The sequence below is a fragment of the Myxocyprinus asiaticus genome, chromosome 43 (genome assembly GCF_019703515.2).
Source record: "Myxocyprinus asiaticus isolate MX2 ecotype Aquarium Trade chromosome 43, UBuf_Myxa_2, whole genome shotgun sequence".
NCBI classification, from domain to species: domain Eukaryota; kingdom Metazoa; phylum Chordata; class Actinopteri; order Cypriniformes; family Catostomidae; genus Myxocyprinus; species Myxocyprinus asiaticus.
Genome location: NC_059386.1, coordinates 27,208,352 through 27,232,691, shown reverse-complemented (window position 1 = coordinate 27,232,691; position 24,340 = coordinate 27,208,352). Strand labels below are relative to the sequence as shown.

At 39.2% G+C, this 24,340-nt stretch overlaps 1 protein-coding gene across 3 annotated transcripts in view; it reads left to right on the top strand.

Moving 5' to 3' along the window:
- The window catches only part of LOC127433346 (telomerase-binding protein EST1A-like), a 34,666-nt gene extending 10,518 nt beyond the window's left edge, over positions 1 to 24,148 (top strand). For all 3 annotated transcript variants that reach the window (XM_051685159.1, XM_051685158.1, XM_051685160.1), the window contains exons 7-19: positions 3,170 to 3,280; positions 3,489 to 3,707; positions 7,193 to 7,254; positions 8,836 to 8,981; positions 9,125 to 9,241; positions 9,507 to 9,681; positions 13,794 to 14,010; positions 14,597 to 14,764; positions 14,957 to 15,106; positions 15,321 to 15,465; positions 15,545 to 15,762; positions 22,252 to 22,333; positions 22,425 to 24,148. In XM_051685159.1, the coding sequence (XP_051541119.1) occupies positions 3,170 to 3,280; positions 3,489 to 3,707; positions 7,193 to 7,254; positions 8,836 to 8,981; positions 9,125 to 9,241; positions 9,507 to 9,681; positions 13,794 to 14,010; positions 14,597 to 14,764; positions 14,957 to 15,106; positions 15,321 to 15,465; positions 15,545 to 15,762; positions 22,252 to 22,333; positions 22,425 to 22,555 (1,941 nt within the window). In that variant the 3' untranslated portion in view covers positions 22,556 to 24,148. The remainder of the gene's footprint in view (positions 1 to 3,169; positions 3,281 to 3,488; positions 3,708 to 7,192; positions 7,255 to 8,835; positions 8,982 to 9,124; positions 9,242 to 9,506; positions 9,682 to 13,793; positions 14,011 to 14,596; positions 14,765 to 14,956; positions 15,107 to 15,320; positions 15,466 to 15,544; positions 15,763 to 22,251; positions 22,334 to 22,424) is intronic.
- Positions 24,149 to 24,340: the final 192 nt, after the last annotated feature.

The following is a 24,340-nucleotide window of genomic DNA, read 5'->3' as shown; positions in this document are numbered from 1 at the left end:
ACCTACATGGCCCTGTGTGAAAAAGTGTTTGCCCCACCTGTTAAAACATAACTGTGGTTTATCACACCTGAGTTCAATTTCTCTAGCCACACCCAGGCCTGATTACTGCCACACCTGTTCTCAATCAAGAAATCACTTATAGGACCTGCCTGACAAAGTGAAGTAGACCAAAAGATCTTCAAAAGCTAGACATCATGCAGAGATCCAAAGAAATTCAGGAACAAATGAGAAAGAAAGTAATTGAGATCTATCAGTCTGGAAAAGGTTATAAAGCCATTTCTAAAGCTTTGGGACTCCAGAGAACCACAGTGAGAGCCATTATCCACAAATGGCGAAAACATGGAACAGTGGTGAACCTTCCCAGGAGTGGCCGGCCGACCAAAATTACCCCAAGAACGCAGCGACGACTCATCCAAGAGGTCACAAAAGACCCCACAACAACATCCAAAGAACTGCAAGCCTCAGTTACGGTCAGTGTTCATGACTCCACCATAAGAAAGAGACTGGGCAAAAATGGCCTGCATGGCAGAGTTCCAAGACGAAAACCACTGCTGAGCAAAAAGAACATTAAGGCTCGTCTCATTTTTGCCAGAAAACATCTTGATGATCCCCAAGACTTTTGGGAAAATACTCTGTGGACTGACGAGACAAAAGTTGAACTTTTTGGAAGGTGTGCGTCCCATTACATCTGGCGTAAAAGTAACACCGCATTTCAGAAAAAGAACATCATACCAACAGTAAAATATGGTGGTGGTAGTGTGAAGGTCTGGGGCTGTTTTGCTGCTTCAGGACCTGGAAGACTTGCTGTGATAAATGGAACCATGAATTCTGCTGTCTACCAAAAAATTCTGAAGGAGAATGTCCGGCCATCTGTTCGTGACCTCAAGCTGAAGCGAACTTGGGTTCTGCAGCAGGACAATGATCCAAAACACACCAGCAAGTCCACCTCTGAATGGCTGAAGAAAAACAAAATGAAGACTTTGGAGTGGCCTAGTCAAAGTCCTGACCTGAATCCTATTGAGATGCTGTGGCATGACCTTAAAAAGGCAGTTCATGCTCAAACCCTCCAATGTGGCTGAATTACAACAATTCTGCAAAGATGAGTGGGCCAAAATTCCTCCACAGCGCTGTAAAAGACCCATTGCAAGTTATCGCAAACGCTTGATTGCAGTTGTTGCTGCTAAGGGTGGCCCAACCAGTTATTAGGTTTAGGGGGCAATCACTTTTTCACACAGGGCCATGTAGGTTTGGATTTTGTTTTCCCTTAATAATAACAACCTTCATTTAAAAACTGCATTTTGTGTTTACTTGTGTTATCTTTGACTAATATTTAAACTTGTTTGATGATCTGAAACATTTAAGTGTGACAAACATGCAAAAAAATAAGAAATCAGGAAGGGGGCAAACACTTTTTCACACCACTGTGTGTGTGTGTGTGTGTATATATATATATATATATATACAGGTGCATCTCAATAAATTAGAATGTCATGGAAAAGTTCATTTATTTCAGTAATTCAACTCAAATTGTGAAACTCGTGTATTAAATAAATTCAGTGCACACAGACTGAAGTAGTTTAAGTCTTTGGTTCTTTTAATTGTGATGATTTTGGCTCACATTTAACAAAAACCCACCAATTCACTATCTCAAAAAATTAGAATACATCATAAGACCAATAAAAAAAACATTTTTAGTGAATTGTTGGCCTTCTGGAAAGTATGTTCATTTACCGTATATGTACTCAGTACTTGGTAGGGGCTCCTTTTGCTTTAATTACTGCCTCAATTCGGCGTGGCATGGAGGTGATCAGTTTGTGGCACTAATGAGGTGGTGTGGAAGCCCAGGTTTCTTTGACAGTGGCCTTCAGCTCATCTGCATTTTTTGGTCTCTTGTTTCTCATTTTCCTCTTGACAATACCCCATAGATTCTCTATGGGGTTCAGGTCTGGTGAGTTTAACCAGGTCATTTAACCAACTTTTGGTGCTTTTGGCAGTGTGGGCAGGTGCCAAATCCTGCTGGAAAATGAAATCAGCATCTTTAAAAAACTGGTCAGCAGAAGGAAGCCTGAAGTGCTCCAAAATGTCTTGGTAAACGGGTGCAGTGACTTTGGTTTTCAAAAAATACAATGGACCAACACCAGCAGATGACATTGCACCCCAAATCATCACAGACTGTGGAAACTTAACACTGGACTTCAAGCAACTTGGGCTATGAGCTTCTCCACCCTTCCTCCAGACTCTAGGACCTTGGTTTCCAAATGAAATACAAAACTTGCTCTCATCTGAAAAGAGGACTTTAGAACACTGGGCAACAGTCCAGTTCTTCTTCTCCTTAGCCCAGGTAAGACGCCTCTGACGTTGTCTGTGGTTCAGGAGTGGCTTGACAAGAGGAATACGACAACTGTAGCCAAATTCCTTGACATGTCTGTGTGTGGTGACTCTTGATGCCTTGACCCCAGCCTCAGTCCATTCCTTGTGAAGTTCACCCAAATTCTTGAATCGATTTTGCTTGACAATCCTCATAAGGCTGCGGTTCTCTCGGTTGGTTGTGCATCTTTTTCTTCCACACTTTTTCCTTCCACTCAACTTTCTGTTAACATGCTTGGATGCAGCACTCTGTGAACAGCCAGCTTCTTTGGCAATGAATGTTTGTGGCTTACCCTCCTTGTGAAGGGTGTCAATGATTGTCTTCTGGACAACTGTCAGATCACCAGTCTTCCCCATGATTGTGTAGCCTAGTGAACCAAACTGAGAGACCATTTTGAAGGCTCAGGAAACCTTTGCAGGTGTTTTGAGTTGATTAGCTGATTGGCATGTCACCATATTCTAATTTTTTGAGATAGTGAATTGGTGGGTTTTTGTTAAATGTGAGCCAAAATCATCACAATTAAAAGAACCAAAGACTTAAACTACTTCAGTCTGTGTGCATTGAATTTATTTAATACACGAGTTTCACAATTTGAGTTGAATTACTGAAATAAATGAACTTTTCCACGACATTCTAATTTATTGAGATGCACCTGTATATATATATATATATATATATATATATATATATATATTTGCCTATTGAAGCAGTCTTTTTTCTTAACTAGTTACTGGTGTGTCTTAAATGATGACTAATAATGGAAATCTAAGCAAGTTCTTTTTTCCCCATTCTCTCTATCAGAAGCGAAAGCTCGATGCTGTTTACTATTACATGCGTAGTCTAGCTGCGAGTAACCCAATCCTCACAGCCAAAGAGAGCCTGATGAGTTTGTTTGAGGAAGCCAAACGCAAGGTACAAATGTTAATACTGCTGCTTCATTTGAGTAATCCAGTTTTAACACATCACTGCATTACCACCACATTTAGAAATATTTGCAATCCGTCTTTGGAGGAAAAACTTTACTGTCTACTTTGTGCTAAAACTGGAATAAGCTGTTTGTTGTTAATTTTTCCAGGACATGCACCATTTCTTGATTAAACGTTTCATTTTTCCTACACAGGCTGACCAGATTGAACGTAGACTGAAGCAGGATACAGATGGATGTACCCGTAGTCCTAGAGGTCATGCAGGCGGTGGGCGTGGGGGTCGGGGGGAAGACACCCGTGTAGAGATCTGGATTCGTTCGAGTGGACACCCAGGCACATCTCGTACAACGGGAAGTGAATCTGGTAAAGACTCAGAGCAGGACGCAGAGCTAGGCAGTCTGAGTGCCAGTGATGTAAGTGCTTAGATAAAAGCGGTTTTCTTACCACATGTTTGTTGGTCCTCTTCCTTTCTGATGCTAACAGTTATATAACATACTTCAATAATCAGTATTGTTTTTATCTGTATCCTTGGCCAATGTCCCAATCATATGCACAGTTTTAAAGCGACAAATATTGTTAATCTGAGTGTTTGTCCTAACTAGCCTTGTCCACGACAAGACATTTTGTCGGTTGCTTGATTTATATATTTGTCATGTTATGTTGGGTAGTTATGCCCACAATAAGTAAAATCTTATTGGTCCAAAGTCCTGTTCAACATAGCTGTATTTTACAAATTAGATGTGTTCTGAGGCTGAGACCACGTTAATCCGGATACATTTGAAAACGCTGTTTTCGTTTTCGAAACACTCTCCGTCCACACTGCCGTTTTCCAAAAGTTTCTCATCCACACTGGAACGTATGAAAACACCTAAATGACCTTACTGTGCATACGAAAAATTGCTGTGTCATTTAAGATATCAGGGCTCAACGCTAAGGATTTTTTCTACTGGTCTGGTCGGGCCAGTGCTTCAGAATTTTACTTGCCCTACCAACATTTTCACTGGCACCAACACAAAAATTTAAAATAGCTGTCTTTGTGACAATTTCCCCCAAAATTTTATTGCATTTATAATTTACAAGACATGATTCATGCTTATGTAATCTCATATAAGCGCTTTACAGATATAAATTCATAAATACATCATATTAACCTCAGCCGTCCTGCCATTTACATGTGTTTTTAAGCAAAGAGTTCTGTGGAGCAGAGGATGGGTTCTCGGTCACCTGTTTAGTCATGCTGTCATCTTTTGGTCCTTGTGTAGTGTTTTCACAACCAGGATCAAAGAATTAGGCCTAGTCACTGAGTTAAAGATTTGATCACTGGCTGAATGTTATAAACATGAGAATCCCTGAGAGCGGAGACCTTGCTAATAAATCAGTTGTGACATGTTAAATACAGTAGGTAGACATTAGACCTAATCTGTGAATTAAGAATGTGGATATAAACATAAAATAAGATAACCCAGACAAGACCAAAACTTACTGTGATACACAAAGCACATAATGAAAATACCTGTACTGTCTAGAAATGGGAAACGTAACAGGTGTGTTATGAGAATGATAGATTTAAATGTCATCTTCGAGGTGAACAACTCTTCTATAGCCAAAGTGATTTTGCTTCTTTTCATAACAAATGCCATTATCATGTCGAATTAATGTTTAAGCTTTGAAATATTACCTAATTAAATGTATACCTACATTTTGGATACTGAGCAGCTAATAATTTCCAACCATGTAGATAACCGGGGTTTAACAGTTTATTATGTTTCATTCAGCGTTTCATCTCTAAAAGCAAATTAATGAGAGAAAATGTACCTTATTTTTTATTTTTACTGTGGAAACAAAACTAGCGCTCTGTCCCTTTACGGAGAGAGATGATGAGAGAGATGCACGGAGATAGATGGATTTACAGTCCAACAGAAAGAAACCGTTGATTTGTTATGTTCCAATGTGTAGATTGCTAATTTTCACCAACATGTTTAAATGAAAAAATGTGGGAATTTCACACACTGTGAACACGGAATGTCCGGGAATACTTAAAATGTTGCGCTGCGCAAGACGTGCAATCCCGCTCCGAAATTCATGAAGCGGGGGTTTTCCTGCTATTTTCTACACATTGGTAATTGATGCTGCTAAGACACTTGGAAAAGAGTGAGGACATCCGGTAAATTATGCGCTCACATGTCTTTGCGAGCTAAATATAATCGTGCTCGCTCATCTCTGAGTGCTCCGTTAAAAGACTTTGTTTGCACCATGTAATTTTTGTGCTCTCTTGCTTGTTGTCTGCTTGCACTAATGTTATAAATGCTGCACTGACCCGATCAGGCAAGTAACAGTTGTAGCAACTGGCCCGTATCTCTCTCACACTGGTCCTGGGCCATCGGGCAGTCCTTATTGTCAAGCCCTGGGTATGAAACGCAATTGTCCTTGTGTTCCGTCATCAGACAGCAGTTCCGAGTAAACTTCCCATCGCCTTTCAAGGAATTCAGTGTGAAGGTTGTACAAAGTAACATTTATCTTTAACAACGCAATCAAAGTGGATAGCAGGCACAACAACGCCGCTACAGCATTGGCTGCGATCTTGATTGTTTTGGGTTGAATGGATCACATGATTGTGTCACATGACAACATATAGGTCCTCGTTTTTGAAAATCTCAGTTTTCCCTGTCCACACTACAATGCAAAGACGGCGTTTCAAATGTATCCACTTAGGAGGGCGTGTGGACGGAAGGCCAAAACATAGAGAAAAACATGATTTTTCAAACTAAAACGTATTGGTGTGGTCGTGGCCTAATTTGCTGATTTTAGTAGAGTACTAGAGGAGTTTAGGGCCTCTTTCAGCATGCCCCTAACCCCTCGGCCTGTTGCATTTTGCTGGTCCCACCCACAGTGTAATCTCAGTATTCCTACATACTGCTCCCCATAGCTTTTTATTTAACATAAGATATGTTCTGATTTGTCTGATTTTGGCACTTGACAGTATTTTGCTTTTTGTCAAGTCAGAGAAATTACTTTAGTAAAATTAGCTGCAAACTTGTTACATCATGCCTGGTTGTGTTCCTCAAGCAGCATTACATTTATTTCCCTAATTTTCCTTTTTATCTATTTTGGTGGTTGAGTAAATTGTACGAAATCTGAAAGAAAAAAATGAGATGCCAGGCTTCTTGTTGCTTAGGTTTTGCCTCTACCTTCTAAGTCTGACACATTGTGCTGCAGTTAGATCCATTAAAATTATTTTATAGCTACAATTACCATTTTCATGTCTACTCTGACATTGTATTTCTAAGTTTACAATCTGTGATACGAGTGAACGTGTAAACAAAGGAAAATTATTTCAAACACTTTGTGAGCTGAACGCTGTTACAAACTAAGGCAGACATATGCGCTGAGTCTGACACACTCTTGCAAGAACATGCACACATTAGAAGAGGTCATCTCGAGTTGTTTATGAGTCTCGCACAGGATGAGACTCACTATGAGTCACCCATCCATGGCAGAAAAGGGCGTCAGTGGGCCGTGAGGCAGCCGTCATCTCTGTAACCTTGGATATTTGCCCACGGCAGCATTAAATGCACACTTACACTTTAAGAAAGTTCACCACCTTCCGCCCCTCCATTCGTCATTTATCAGTGGCTTCAGGCTTTAAACTGATTTAATTAAGTTAGAGTGTTTTAGGTTGATCAGATAAACAAGGTGCTCATCCTGTGGTGAATTTATCAGTTTTCTGACCATTTTGTTTAATGAATCAAGCTGTGGTGACTGCACACTTATGGAGCAATTGGTTTCATGGGGAAAAACATGACCTATTTTTACTATGGTGAATGATCACTGTAATTACAACAATTTCTGCTGCTGTTTAAAAACAGTTCCTCATTTCTGTTTCTCTTTTTCTTTACAGCTCAATAAGAGATTCATTCTGAGTTTCTTACACTCTCATGGAAAGCTCTTCACCAAAGTAGGGTAAGTCTTAATATAGACACGTTCATTATTATTTTTTTAGATTTAGTGTTGTTTTGCTGTTGCTAATTTGAGTCACAGACCTTTGATTGAATGCCCAATCATTCCGGAACATCTTTAGCTTTAAAAGAAAAAGATTGAAGATTGAAAATATTTAATGAAACAGCTTTTTAATTAATAGGGGTGGGGGGAAAAATAGTTTCACCGATGCATCGCGATTCATACACAAATGATTCTGAATCGATTCTCAAAAGAATCAGAATCCATTCTGAGTTCAGTTTAAATCACGGCAGAGCAGTGGTGTGTGCCAAAGACAGACGTAGAAAAAAAGACATGAGTTAAATGCATACACTAAAGTCAAGTGCACAAACACGGCTGTTTGCAGACCAGCTGTATCAAACACATGACCATTTGTGCATAAATGAAACTACGATTCCAGAATTCTTTCACAAACCCACGCACATCGCAAGAGAGAGTTTATTCGTGATAACAAGCCAAGAAACAACATGAAAGATGAGCTTGCACCCATTATTGCACTGATTTACACACAATGGGGGAAAACACAGAAGAAAATAATGACGAAGCAGCGGTTCGGGAGATGTTGATGTTTTCATTTAATTCTTCTTTTTTTTTTTTCTCTAGAAAAGCCTCTCTACTCTTGCGCGCTCTCCGTTTCATTGGCTTTTGCATTATTGCCGGTCATTGCCGGTCACTCGCTTGTCAGGACAGTGCGCACACTTGATGTTAAAGGTTTGAAATCCATCGTAGCTTTTGCGACAGGGTCATGCGATCTTCTACTCGCAGAGCAAACAGATGGAACAATGCATACGAGACACTTGATAAATTTCTGAAGCAACAACTGCGTTATTTAAACCGCTTTACTATCACCTGTGCAGGTGAGGAGAGGAGCAGCTGACAGCTGCAGTCTCATAGAAGCAGATATATCTCTCACCCTGGACCAGCAACTTCCAGTTGTGGTTAAAAATAAAAATGAATAGCATGGCATAGATTAATTTTAAATAATAATTAAATGCTATTACATGATTTACAATGCTTAAAAAAAAATAAAAATAAAAATAATATCAGTTGAAGTAATAGTATTCAGTGTGTTTTGATGGAGAACCAATATTTTTTTTCTTGTGCTTTTAAGAGATTTCTTTTAAGGTTCTAAAGAAAGAAACTGAATAACTGAGATACTCTTTTAAACTAAAGAACCATTTATTTAATCTTGTGGATGTTCCATGTTTTGTTCACAGCTCATACTGAATGTAAAAGGCCAGTTTATGTAATATGACTCCTTCTGATTTTTTAAAACAGCTGTTAAATAAAAAGCTGAAAAGGAAAAAATAGAGAGTAAAAAATAAATTTTGATGAAACTGAAAAAAGAAAGAAACTGAAGGACAAGATGCATCGTGATGCATCGAGAATCATTTTATAATCAAATCGTTACCCTTTGAATCGTAATCGAATCGTGAGGCCAGTGAAGATTCACACATCTATTAATGAATGGACTGTCTGTAATTGTTCACATAATCACATAAACATGTGAATTCAAATCATTTGCATACTATGTTGTGTCCTCAGGATGGAGAGTTTTCCTTCTGTAGCCAGTAAAGTGCTGCAGGAGTTTCGTGCCCTCCTCCAGCATAGCCCCTCCCCTCTCGGCAGCACGCATATGCTGCAGATTATCACCATCAACATGTTCGCCATCCATAATGCACAGATCAGAGGTAAAAAAACAAAAACAAGAATAAACAGTATAATACCCTTAATATTTATATGAACCTTGTCTAAATGAATCTTTCTCTCTTACTTTGTCTTTCTTGCTTCTCACGTTTCTTTGCTGTTTTTGAATTTTTTCTCTTTCATTTAGCTGAAGGGCAGGGTGAAGCTCGGTCCGTATTAGAGGAGCAGACCACATCTCTAGGTTTAGCTATGTTTGGTCTGCTGGTGCAACGCTGCACTGAACTCCTGAAAGAAACGCCAGCTGGTGAGTAGACATTTACAAACTTCTAACTACACTCTTATGAGTTAATTAAAGGTTTGGTTTGTAATTTTGGCACCACTGGTGGCATTATTCTGTTTGGTGCTGCTAGTGGCACAGAAACTTTACCTGTCATTATTCACTCATCATGAATAATGTTGTTCCAAACTCTTATGCCTTTTTTTTCCCCTAAGAAACACATAAAGAGATGTTTTAGGTAAGCTCAATTCTTCAGCCGCATTTCATTGTGAATGTAACCTATCTCTCTTAGAGCCAATCCCTGCCGAAGAGCTGGGGGAGTTTGATGAGATGGATGATGAAGAGGGAATGGTACGCGTGTCTGCGTTCTCCCCTGACCTCAGAGAGCTTCTACCCAGCATTAAGGTCTGGTCAGACTGGATGCTTGGACACCCAGAACAGTGGAACCCTCCCCCACGCAGTATGCAGTGAGTCTTGCTTTTCTTATATACACATTAATACAAAGGACTGTGTTTATTTAAAGCCAACATAACCTTTCACAATTCATTGTATTCGGTGTATTTCAGAGTGAAACAGGATATTCGGTGTGAAATATTGTAGGTTAGGACTTAATTGTATCCATCGGGATATGATTGGATTGAAACATGTTTCAACAATTATATTATTGGTTAGGGCTGGTTATTGATACAGATTTCCCGATTCGATTCCAATTTCGATTTGTTATCGATTCACATGGGTATATTTCAGTTATAATATCCCTTTTGCTTACACATGAAAGAAATTCTTAGGGGACCTTTTAACGAGGTACACTATTTACTATTAGAATAATAGTAATTAAAACTATGGAATAACATAAGTGGAACTATGGGAATTAGGTTGTGACTAAAAAAATCCAAAATAAATCAAAACTATGTTTGTATATTTTAACACCTTCAATGTAGTCACCCTTTGCCTAGAATTTGCAGAAATGTACTCTTGACATTTTCTCAACCAACTTCTTGAGGTAACACCCTGGGATGCTTTTTAAAGGAGTTCCCATCAATACTGGGCACTTATTAGCTGCTTTTCTTTATTATTCGGTCCAAGTCATCCATTAAAAAAACAAAAAAAAACAACTTTTTTTTAATACAATTTTAGTTTTATAATGAAATAAATTAATATATTGGCACAATTATATTTTTGTCTACAAAACTAATTTCAAACATTTAAGCATACACCTTCAGATCAAAAGATTTTTATTATCATGAGAAACATTTCAGTCAAGTGACCCCAAACTTTTGGCCACCAGTGTACATTATGAAAATATTAATGTTACTAATTATATTTTATTTGTTTTTCATCATTTTGGTCACATTTTAGCTTTTTTAAAATGAACAAATCCATGTATTCAATAAATAAGAAATTCTGTTTCATATATAATTTTTTGTAATGTGTTTGTTTAATTGAATAATTTGTACTATTTACAACGTAAATGATAAAATGTGCTAAAACCTGTTCTTTAACAAAAAAAAAGCATTTCTGTAAAGAGCATCTGTAGATGGGCACATGTTAACGAGAGAGGACTCAAATGGCTTTATCTAATTTTTGCCATGCGTGATTAGAGATAAATGTTTATTTTTCTGTTGTTTTTGATCAACAACTGACTTAGAGAGCCGAAAGGGTATTAAAGAGACATTATTCAGTGACAAATGGGTTGCATGGATCTCTTATTTGGACACGTACGGGACAACTTTTACTCTCAACATGCAGTGAAAGGATCTCGCTGCTGAATACTCCACCAATATACTAAACAATAACTGGTGAGTGAAATGTAAAAACTTACCAGTCAGTTGCCAAATATATAAATTTTAGTCGCATAATGTGAAATTTGGTTGCAAATGTAAGTGGTTTCCTCATTTTAGAGGAGGGTTGCACAGAATAAAAGATCAAACTTGGGATTTAAGAATCGTTATCGAGATTCATCGGAAAATCAATATTTTTGCCCACCCCTACTATTGGTTTATACTTTTTCCCACTCACATGGCCTTGGTTACAAGTTTCAGAGGTGGAGAAAGATAATAAAAACATTAATTTTCTTTAGAATAATGTGTACTGATAATCATGCACAATAAGACCAGGATAATTGTTTAATATTAAGTAAATGTTGATTTAAAACTGAACTGGAGTGATGAACCGGGTTTTCACAGTCAAAGAAAACCTAGAATATCAGGAACAATTATGATATCCAGGCATGAAAATGTCATGGGAGTTAATACATTCTCAAAAAGCAAATGGAAATTTCTATACTCAATAATCTATAAAATAAGTTATAAAATATTGCATCAGCTAGAAATAGCTCTTTTGTGAGTGAAATCTCAATAAAATAATTTTCTTTAATTCAGTGTTTCCTACAGAATTCAGCTCTTGTATCGGGGTAAACGCCCCGCCTAACATACCCACCCCAATATTATATTTTATATTATATTATTTATACAGTTTATTTATATAGTTTATTATGTTTGTATTATATATAAGTAACATTTTAATTTTTACATTTAAAAAAATATTGCAAAAGTGTATCTGTAGCTAGCTACTTCGTCATATGGACATTGAACAACACTGATTCAGTGAGTTCATTAAGCATTGTCATGTGTTTGTAAATTGGTTATTCGCTTGTCCGAGTAAAAAAGTTTCTTGTCCGGTATTTTATTATACATTGTCACAATGCACAAAATTTTAGTAGTCAGTAATTTAATTTGACAATTCTTGATACCAGCTTCAATACCACAACAAATTATTTGTTAACTATGTAAGAATTGTTTCAAGTTCTCAAGTAATTATTCAAGACTAGTGAACCACCAGTAAAAAAGTAAACGGCAATGAATAGAAATGGATTTAAAAAAATAGAACAAAAAATGCAAATTAAGAAAAGTGCTTTTTTTTTTTTTTTTTTTTTTTTAAACAGCAATTTCAAGTATTCAAGGAAACATTCAGACTGGCCTTCACTGTATAATACATTAATACTTTTTAAAGCTATTAAAGTTATCCAGCCAAGAGCAGTGAGTGGTTTTCTCATTTTCTTGTTATGGTTGTTTGATTAAATATAATGACACACTAGACAGCAGCAGGTCTGTTAGCTTACATTACACTTACAAGTCCGGCATTTTGATACAAATCTGCATTCTCGAAACACGCGCATGTTCAGCGCACACACACAAACCGATCACTAGTGAATTATACATTTATGCACTCTGGATTATTATTATTAAGAATATTAACTTTGTGGGGCCTGGGTAGCTCAGTGGTAAAAGACGCTGGCTACCACCCCTGGAGTTCGCTAGTTCGAATCCCAGGGCATGCTGAGTGACTCCAGCCAGGTCTACTAAGCAACCAAATTGGCCCGGTTGCTAGGGAGGGTAGAGTCACATGGGGTAACCTCCTCGTGGTCGCCATAATGTGGTTCGTTCTCGGTGGGGCGCGTGGTGAGTTGAGCATGGATGCTGCGGTGGATGGCGTGAAGCCTCCACACGCACTATGCCTCCTTGGCAACACGCTCATCAAGCCACGTGATAAGACGCGGAGGCAGCTGTGATTTGTCCTCCACCACCCGGATTGAGTCTAATCACTCCGCGACCACGAGGATTTAAAAGCGCATTGGGAATTGGGCATTCCAAATTGGGTGAAAAAAAAAAAAGAATATTAACTTTGTAAAATGTGGCACAGGCCTTGACTATTATTTTTTCATCATGGAAGTTTTAATCCGGCTATTTGTCCGGCTGAAATAAAAAACAAGCATTAATGTAGAGCCCTAATTACAAATGTATTATAAACAATAACAACCCTATTATTATTATTATACAAGTAATATTTCTCTAATAATTTCTTAATTTGTACGTGGCATTGCCATGGGATCTGGTTAAAAAATGCAGTAATTTTCTGTGTGAAGTTGCGTTAACAAAAGCCTTTGAATGAGTGCCTGTGAATTCCAGTATGGTAAAATACTCTCATCTCTGCTTCTGTCCACACAAAAACCTGGTGTTATGAGATTGTTTTCAATTTGTAATTGTATAGTAACTTGTAGTGGCCAGTTAAAGTGAATTTAGAGCACTGTAAATACAATTGAATGCAACACATCTGTTATTTTGTGCATGAGATGAGATTCGTGGAGGGAGCACAGACAGAACCACCTCATGTGCGCTCAGAGCAGAGCTCCGCAGAGCAACATGTGGTGCGTGCAGACTGTTTGCTTGATTAAATCACAGCACTTTGCAGTTTAATATTCATAAGGTCATATCTTGATTTTGATTTTATTTCAATGGATTGTTCAGCCCTACACAATGCAATAGAAAGATGTGTTGTTTTTGCATTATTTCGCGGCACACATACTTTTTACCTCATCACATTGAATTCAGACTGCAAGCTCACAACTTGAGAGTATCATTCTCTTGCCATGGCACTGGAGATTCAGTAGTGGCGGAGCGCTACTGGAAACACTGCTTTAAATCCTTATTCAGTTATCCTAAATGAATGGAAGTTCATTGGTCAAAATGGGTGGGAGCCCTGGATAATACTGTGCCCTGACCTGTGTGTGTGTTTATAGGGGTAGTCCAGATGTGTGGCAGTGCTTGGCGGAGCTGTGCAACTCTCTGTCACATGTGTATCACAGTGAGTCTCTACTGTATAAAGCCGATGCAGATGGAGAAGGAGACGAGGAGCTCCGAGTACTGCAGCTGGAGGAGGACAAAATGCTGGCTGGGTTTGTCCCTCTGCTTGCTGCTCCGCAGGACCCCTGCTATATAGACAAGGGAGCAGATACGGTCAGTAATGTACACACATGGCACTCAACATGACTTGCTATATAAACATCTACTCTGAGTCATGCATTGCTTCACCCTCATGCTCTGCCATATTGCCTGCTTGGTGAATCAAACACAAGCAGTAATGCATCATATTTAGGATTATTTAAAATAATTAATTGCAATTAAACTAATGATTGCAGCAGTCTTTTGGTGATCTTAGTATCATCAAACGTGTGTTTCACTCATACACTACTAGTCAAAACTGGGCACACTAGACTGAATTTGTGATTTTTAATATCTTAAAAACCCTTTGATCTAAAGACTTACGATCGAGTTTGAATAGTGAAGGAAACTTTAGACTGGTGATATTTCGGACCTGTTGAGCTATGATGATAATTAAATTATTCCATACAAAGAGTGCAATTGACTTTTGTTAAAAGATTTCATTTATAAATTGAGGCATTAAGAAGGTCTTTTCTATAAACTTTGAAATGTGAGCTCCGCTATGGGGTGTGTGTGTGTGTGTGTGTTGAACACAGACACATGATGTGCTGCTATTTGTTCTACAGCAGCCTTAACCCATATGAATGTTCTTGTTTTGTAGGCCATAGCAGCTGACTGTAAGAGAGTGACCGTTCTGAAGTACTTCCTAGAGGCTCTCTGTGGACAGGAGGAGCCGCTGCTGGCATTTAAGGGAGGGAAGTATGTTTCCATGGCAACACCTCCTACACCCAGCATAAGTGCCGAAGACAAGATGCAAACACAAGAACAGGTACAGCGAACCTCTTTTTTCCTTGGACACCTGAAAGAGAAGTTTATTCTCATTTGATTACACCTATTTTTTTTTTATTATGTTTCTGTATCATCTGTTTTGTGCTTTTCCCAAAACTCTAAACATTTTTTTTTCCAGTAAAGTGTAATTAACTTTCTGGGTGGAGCTCTACTAATCCTATTGTTTTCTTAGGAGGATGATGTCATTGTGGAGGAATCGTCTCTCTCGGAAGGAGAGATGGAAGGAGACGGAAGTGAGGATGATATCAAAGAGCTGAGGGCACGGCGCCACGCTCTCACACACAAGCTGGCACAGCAGCAGAAACGCAGGGACAAGATACAGGTAAATTTATCTCACAATACCATCTTTTATATTAATTTATACCACCTTTTCTTTACGCATATACAGTGTCTCTTTAATTTAGTTTTAATGTGGCCACTTAAACTTTTCAAACTCTTATTTCAAAAGAGCAAGAAATCTTTCAATGGCATTTGTCAGAGCATTTGTGCAACTGCGTATCTGATGATACAGTATATGTATTTTTTTTGTCCTTCAGGCTGTTCTGCAGACAGGTGGGCAGCTGGAGATTGAGATCAGACCATTCTATTTGGTTCCTGACACAAACGGCTTCATAGATTACCTGGATGGCCTGAGGAAGCTTCTGGCCTGTGGAACATACGTCCTGGTTGTGCCTCTTATTGGTGAGTTCATCTCTGATAATCTAGATGCAAAGTTTCACTTTTATTTTGGTCTAATGTAATTGTATTCTCTTTCTATCAGTGATTACAGAGTTGGATGGTCTGGCTAAAGGGCAGGACAGTCGTGAAGGGATCGGGAATGGTGCTCATGCCAGGCAGGTGCAGGAGAGAGCCAAAGCATCAGTGATGTTTCTGGAAAAAGCCTTCGAGTCTAGAGATCCCTGCATCAGAGCGCTCACCAGCAGAGGAAACACGCTGGAGTCTATTGCCTTCCGCAGCGAAGACACCTCTGGACAAAAGGTCTGTGTGTGGGGATTTCCCTTTTAAAAAAAGTATGGTTCTGGTCTAAAGTTGATCTACATGCTGATCCAATCTTCTAGTTTCATTCCGAGTATAATTCGATTTATGCTCCTCTCTCCCTGAAAGTTCCTTTTTGACATTGTTTTATTTGACTCTGAACCTTAGAAAGTTTGTATCAAGTGTTTACTCCCTGATCTTAGGGAATGTTCACACAGGATGCTTTCTTGAGTTCCGTCTGCACAGTTTTGTAATAGTTTGTTAATGTACACATGTCAAACATATGTCTTTGGCCGTTCCATTGAGCCTCACTGATATTTTTCAGTGTCTTACACATTGAGTGCTGCATTTTTAAGACAGTATGTCAAGTTAAAGGGATAGTTCACCCCAAACAAAGACATTTCTGTCATTTATTTTTCCCCCCTAATGTTGCTCCAATCTCTTCACGTATTTTTACCATATAATGAAAGTGAATTGTTACGCTGGGCTGTCAAGTTCCATAAATGACCATAAAACACCATAAAACCACTCCACAATGTATTCCAAGTCTTCTGAAGCCATACAACCACTTTGTGTGATGAACAGACTAAAATTTAGGTCACTCCCATAAACTGTGCACAAATCAAATATGGCGACACGTTAATAACATCAAACCTCATTGATTCTGGGGGGACACGTGATGCCATGCAAGAAGCAGACATGTGAGCGTCTGGCTCTGCGCACTTTGTCGATCGATTACGGCGATGGAAACCAAATTCTCTGAGTTGGTCACGAGTCGCAGATGTTGAGAAACGAATCGATTACCTGGAGTCGTCAGAAAGGGAATTATCCGCTAATCCGCCGCATCCAAAACAGACTTGGAACACATTTTGGAAAAACTTGAATATTTCGAAAATATAAGCCGAAGGAATAACATACGAATTGTTGGAATTCCTGAGCATGAAGAGGGCAGAGATATGGTAAAATTCCTGGACGAGCTCTTCCCGAGTCTGCTCGACATAACAGGCCATAAACTGGAAGTCGAGCGAGCTCACAGAGTCCCGGCTCGCAGATCTGCTGAGGGAGACAGGCCCCGATCAATTCTGGCCAAATTTCTGAGATCATCCGATAAAAATCTTGTGTTGCGCTGGGCAAGGAGCAAAGGAAAGCTTTCTTGGAAGGGTCACAATATTTTCTTGTTCCCGGACTTTGCGAGTTCGACGAGAGAAACGCGATCGGTTCAAGGAATGTAAGAAACTCTTACATCAACGGAAGATCGCTTTTGCACAGATGATTCCGGCCAAACTGAGAATAGACACCAGGGATGGCAGCAAAGTATTTACGTGTCCCAAACAGGCACACTCCTTTATAAATACATTGGAGTGAGTAAGCCATTTGATGTTTCTTATATTAGTGGACTGACTCGCTGTTCAGTGACTCGATTGTCTGAGGAAGCTGGGCGCCATTTTTGTTTTTTTTTCTTGCGTTGGCTCCGCCTAGCGGCTGGAGTTTGTTTTGTGGCATGACTCCTTCAAGAAACTTTTCCATTGACAGAAGATCGCTTTTACACTGAAGTTCCCGGCTAGATTGAGAATGAACACTATGGATAACCGCAAAATATCTACATGCTCACATACTGGACGTCTTTTATAAAGTTGACGGGCTGAGTAAGTCATGATGTACTTTTTTATGCAGCCTCCGAGTGAGTTTGGCTCTTGATTATCCGAAGAACTGGGATGCCTGTGTTGTTTCTTTTCGTGCTGGTTCCGCCCAGCGGCTGGAGTTTGTTTTGTTGAATAATACTCCTTCGGGTCAGCTGTGGATGAATCTGATCGTTCTTTGTGCTTACGCCTCCTGTTGGCTGGAGTTTGTTTTTGTGGAGTATATTTAAGGGCAGGACATTAGAATGATTACGTCATCTGCTGCACTCATAACAGCCGGCTCACTGAACAATCTGAGGAACTGTCTGAGGAAACTGAACGGCTTTATATCAGCTGGAGTTTGTTTTGTGGAGGAACATACAGTATATTCAAGACAGTTCTGTGAATGAATCTACACGTTCTTTGTGTTTATTCTGCCTGTTGGCTGGGGTCTGTTTTACAAAGTATTTTCAACCGGACTTGAGCAATCCGATGGCAAAGTTGTCGCGGGGGTTCTCGCATGCGTACATGGACCTTTTGAGTTTAAAGGGATCGACGCCGGATGGTGCTGTCGTGCACGGGGTTAATGTGCACGTTTTTCTTTTTTTTTCTTTTTTTTTGTGCGGGGGGAAGTTCGGGGTTTTATTGTTGCTCTAATGGGGAATGTGGTCTTTATAATCTTGTTTTTGACACACAATTTATTTTTTCTATTATATCAATATGTCAGTTATTAATATGAGTGGATTATCTCTCTCCACATGGAATGTGAATGGGTTGGGGCACCCGATAAAAAGGAAGATTATTTCTTTTCTTAAGCGTAAAAAATATGATATAGTGTTTCTTCAAGAAACCCATCTTTCCCCGCAGGAAGCTGAAAAATTTGGGAAGATATGGGGTGGACATGTTTTCTTTAGTGCTGGCTCAAGTAAGAGCAGGGGAGTCATTACACTGATAAGTAAGCATCTACAATTCAAATGTCTCAAACAGATTAAAGATAAATTAGGAAGAATCATTATAGTTTTAGGAGAAATTCAGGGGCAAATGTTAATTTTGGCTAATATTTACGCACCTAACGCTGATGATCAGGTCTTTTTTATAGATCTTGAATGGATGTTGCAAGCCGCTGGCACCCCTCATGATATAATATTGGGAGGAGATTTTAATCTATTGATGGATTCAGTCATTGATCATAGTGAAGCAAAAGTGTGTAAGCCCCCTAGAGCAACATTGACACTTTACAGGATGTGTAAAAATCTTGGTCTTGCAGATATTTGGAGACTTTGGAACCCATCTGGTAGGGACTATAATTTTTTTTCATCAGTCCATATGATTTATTCTTGAATAGATTTTATATATATCTAAGTCCCTCAGTTGTTGATTGTTCAATTGGAAATATCTTTGTCTCAGATCACACCCTGGTGAGTTTAGAGGTGTTGCCACATACAGAGAAAAAGAAATCATATAGTTGGCGCCTTAATGTATCCCTTTTGCAAAATCCTGATTTCAAACAAATGTTAAAGACTGAAATCAATGTTTATATGGAGACCAACTGGTCCTCAGTATCCTCTGTGGGCATGGCTTGGGAGGCACTTAAGGCGGTTCTTAGGGGTCAGATCATACAGTATGCCTCATTCACCAAAAAATCCATTGCACGAGAACTCGTGGAGTTGGAAGGGAATATTAAAAGTGCCGAGGCAGAGCTGAAGCGCCAAATGTCGTCTGATGGCCTCAGAGAATTGACCCGTTTGAAATACAGATATAATACTATTATGTCGTGGAAAGTGGAGTTTTGGTTGTTCAGGGCAAGACAGTCATACTTTGAGTCAGGTGACATTGCAGGGAAACGTTTGGCTAGATATATAAAGCAGAGAGAGTCTTTTTCTACCATTCCCTCAGTGAAATCTGCTGGTGGTGAAATATTTACCTCAGCCATTGATATTAATAATGCTTTTAAAGAATTCTATCTTGATCTCTATAGTTTCATGTCTTCGTCTACTGATGAAGAAATTTTGTGGAACCATTAGAACTTCCTAAACTGACGACTGAGCAAAGGATTGCTCTTGATTCTGAGATGAACTTGGAGGAGCTTGACGAGGTAATTAAGGCCCTGCCTACAGGCAAGGCTCCGGGGCCAGATGGCTTTGCCGCTGAATTGTTTAGATCTTATGCTGCAGAACTGGCTCCACTTTTGTTAGAAGTTAACACGGAATCATTAAAGAATGGAAAGCTTTCGCCAATCATGACACAAGCTCGGATCAGTCTGATTCTTAAAAAGGACAAAGATCCAAGTGAGTGTAAGAGTTTCCGTCCAATTTCCCTGATCCAACTAGATGTAAAAATATTGTCAAAAATTTTGGCTAAACGATTAAGTTATGACATCTGTTATACATATAGATCAGGTGGTGTTTATTAGGGGCTGCAGCTCTTCTGACAACATTAGGCATTTCATTAATATCATGTGGTCAGTGGCGAATGATCAGACTCCGGTCGCTGCCATCTTACTTGACGGCGAAAAGGCGTTTAATATGGTAGAATGGGATTATCTTGGAAAAATAGATTTTGGAAATATATGGGTTCGGAAATACTTTTATTGGATGGATTAAGTTACTTTAGACACCCTGTAGTGGTGGTACAAACAAATTGATTAATTTCAGATTACTTTACTCTGGATAGGGGCAACCGGCAGGGTTGCCCTCTTTCCCCATTATTGTTCTGTCTTGCCCTGGAACCTTTAGCAGCCGCGATAAGAAAGGAGGATGATTTTCCAGGGGTGACGGCGGGAGGTGTGGCGCATAAGCTTTACGCAGATGATATTTTATTTGTTTCTGACCCCGCTAGATCTATGCCTTGCCTCCACAGAATTATCAATTCCTTTTAAAAATGTTCGGGATACAGAGTTAATTGGTCTAAATCCGAAGCTTTAGCTCTGACTGCATACTGCCCAGTAACGGCTTTTCAACTGGGTGCCTTTCAATGGCCCAAACAGGACATTAAGTATTTGGGTATTTTATTCCCAACAAATTTGTTATTTAGTTAGTTAATTTTGATTCTTTAATAAAAAGGTTTTCGAGTGATGTGGGTATGTGGGCTTCATTACATTTATCGATGATTGGGAAGGTTAATGTTATTAAAATGAATTGTATTCCAGAATTCAACTACCTACTACAATCTCTCCCTGTAGATGTCCCCCTCTCTTATTTCAAGCAATTTGATAGCACAGCGAAGTCCTTCATTTGGAATGGAAAGCGTCCCAGGTTACATTTGAACAAGTTACAAAGGCCGATTGACAAAGGTGGGCTAGGCTTCCTAAGATTTTGTTTTATTATTACGCATTCGGTCTCAGACATTTGGCTCATTGGTCGCTTCCACCTGAGAGAGCCCCTCCCTGGTTTTGTATTGAAAAGGACGTTCTCACCGCTGCAAAGCCCTTCTATCAAACTAATTGGAGAAGTTAAGTCACACCCCGTTATCTCGCATTTACACTCGATATGGACAAAGGTGTCCAGAGTGTTTATCTCGGATATTTATTTAAACGTAGCCTCGAGCATATGGCTGAACCCTAAACTATGTATTAATAAGTACCCTTTCTGTTGGTCAGATTGGATTATGAGGGGGGTTACTACACTCAATGACCTATATGAGAGTGGAGTATTGAGATCTTTTGAAAATTTGATTCAACATTTTGGGATTCCCAGATCTCAATTTTATAAGTATTTACAGCTGCGCCACCTGCTCTACACTGTTTTTGGGAGTAGCACGCACCCCCCTAGAGTGGCAGATACTCTGGGATTGGTGATTGCTGCTTTTGGGAAGGGTCATGAGGCATCAGTGTATTACTCCCTGCTAATTCAGAGTCTGGGGGATGGAGCTTTAAATTCTCTAAAAAGATTATGGGAGGAAGATTTAAATTTGGAGGAGGGAGTGTGGGCTAGGATTCTAAAAAATGTCAAGTCTGCATCTAGAGATGCAAGGGTTCGCCTTATGCAATTTAAGATTTTACATAGATTTTATTGGACCCCCTCTAGATTGTATAGGCTTGGTCTTAAGGACACACCCATCTGCTGGCGATGCCATTCTGAAGATGGAGACACCACCCATGTTTTTGGGGGGTGTCGTAAGATCCAAGAATTTTGGCTGAAGGTGCAAAGTTTTGTGTGTGATGTGTTGGGCACTCAGGTCTCGTTCTGCCACAGACTCTGTATTTTGGGAGATGGGGAGGTCATGGATTTGGAGGATAAGTACATGAAGGACTGGGTTTTGAGCAGTGTGATGATTGGTAGGCAGGTTATTTTGAGGAGTTGGAAGTCGGAGGGAGCACCCTCATACCCGGAGTGGTGCATTGAGATGGAGAGGGTGGCTGCCTTCGAGGAGGGGTCGAGCATAAGGATGGGAGTTAGGGATTCTTACAATAAGAAATGGGGCAATTACTTAGCATTTTTGGGGAAATCTCGAGGAGGGGCGGTGGAGGGAGTAATTTAGAGTTTTTTTTTTTTATACTTTATTGTATTTTTATATTCTATTGACCACAGGGGTGTTTGTGCGGGGATCAGGGTGGGGTGGGAGTTTGGTAGTGGGAGAGGATATAGTGGGGGTTTAAAGTTATTGATTCAATATATATATATATATATATATATGTTTTTTTGTGTGTGTGTGTTAATTATGAATCAATAAAAATGTTAATAAAAAAAAAAACTCATTGATTCTTGCAGTTCTTTCTCGTGACCAAGAGTCATGTCATGTCATAAAAGTTGTTTCAAGCATTGTTCTTGCTGTACGCATTCAGTGTGAACAGCCCCTTAGAGGTTCATAAATGATCATGAAACTTTATGCTTTATTTTAAACCCACCCATTCATTGTGCATCTGTCTCCCCAGGGCAACAATGATGATGTCATCCTGTCCTGCTGTCTGCACTACTGTCAGGACAAAGCCAAGGACTTCATGCCTGCCGAGAGAAGTGAGCCATCTCACTGATTACTTGTTGAATTTGTTGTTTTCTCCTTTATAATTTTCCCTCTTGACCAACACCTCTGTGTATTGTTTGCCAGATGGGCCGGTGAGGTTGCGCAGGGAGGTGGTCCTGCTCACAGACGATCGCAACCTGCGAGTCAAAGCTCTCACGCGCAATGTTCCTGTCCGAGACATCCCCGCATTCCTGAGCTGGTCTAAAGTAGGCTGAACCACAGACTGGATCTACCGCTGTACAAGCCATTTGTCCTCCACTACAACAGTTGGAGAGGAAATGATGTCAGAGAGAGAGAGGATGAATATAAAGGGGGAAAATACAAGCTTTTTGTCTGACAAAAAGAGCAGAGTGAGAAACCAAGCCACTTAATAAGAAACGAAGATCTTCCCCTAAAAATGCAGCGTGCATAGACAGCAGCTTGCTTCTAAGGGAGAAAGGAAAAAATCACGGGGTGAAACCAGCTTTGCTCATTTAGGGGGTTGTCAGAAGTGGAGGGCTGGATGAAGAGACATCAGTGAATGCATGCATCGTGTAAGCGTGAGAGAGAACCCAGCATCAGCTATTCTGCTGTTTAGAGTGTCAGCTTGTAGTGATTGTGTGGAATCACGCAGAAAGAGTGGCCATTTGCGCTGCGAATGAGTTTGTTCCAGTGCTAAGGCGATTTCTCAATGCTCTTCAATGGCCTGTGATGAGGTGAGTGCTCCAGTAGGGGGGCCGTAAGAGGGGTTCAGGGCGATGAGACATTCAGCTCCCAGGTATTCTGTGGCCTGGGATGCAAGTGTGTAATGCTGTTTATTGTGTTTTATTGCCGCCCTGCATGCTTTTGTTTGCTCCGAGCATGATTATGCTCTTATGATGTGTTTTTTTTTTTTTTTTTTTTTTTTACATGTGTATTTAAGTTAGCATTGCATTTTGATTCATTTACCAGTTCTCAATCACATAATTTAGTTCTAACCATTTAATCTTCTGTAGTAGCTCTATGGAAACATCTTTGCTTCACACATTTTATTTGTAATAAAGTCAAGATATAAGGTTATAAGCTCATTCACTCCTGAATAAAATAATTTACAAAACTGATGTAATTCATTGGTTATGAGAGTTGTCTTAACACTCGAGGAGTCCAAATATCATGGTGCTTCTTTTGCATTACTGAAAGTGTCTCTTGTCTTTAAATGGAAAATAAAATCCGCACTTTTGAGTCACAAAAATAGAGCCACATTTTCAAGCACTTAAATTATACAAACAATTGGTTTTTATTTTTAGGAAAATTCAAAATGCATGAAGGACAAATTGTAAATTGGGCTGTTCAAACACCTAAAAAAAAAAGGAAAAAAAGGCCAATGTACCAAGAATGGTGAAACCAGATGTGCATTTGTTTGGTTAACATCCAGAAACGCTGCATAGCTTGATCAATTTTAAGTTTAATTCATAGTTTTCCTGTAGATCTTTAAAGGTCATAAATATGATTATGTGCGGACATTTGTCTCTACTTGCACATAGAAACAGATTTTCAGGATTGTTGAATTTTTTTCAATTTTCACAGATGTAAAAAAAAATTATTCGTATTTTTGGAGCTAATTTGCTTTAAAAGTCAAAGTATCATCCTCACTTTTTTGTTCTGTTGTGACATAAGCCCTTTTGTTTTTAATGTTGTGAAATTAATTAAATACATTAGAGTTTGTCATCTGCTTCGATTGGGCTTTAGATGTCGCTATTTCTCTTTGATTACTGTTACTGTGTCACTGCTTTGAAGCAATTTTAACTCCAGGAATGAGAACATCAAATAATAAATAATATACAAAACTATCTTTCATCATCTTTATTTACTGTGATGTCAGTTGTGTTAAAATAAATCAGACTGAATTTTGTTAACTCTACTTTAAAATGCATACACTGAATAATTGTTTCCTCTGGAAAGTACAAACATTAAATTGAATTAGACATGGAAAAATTTGTGCAAACTGTTCAGACTTCAGAAACATTTTAACATATAACATC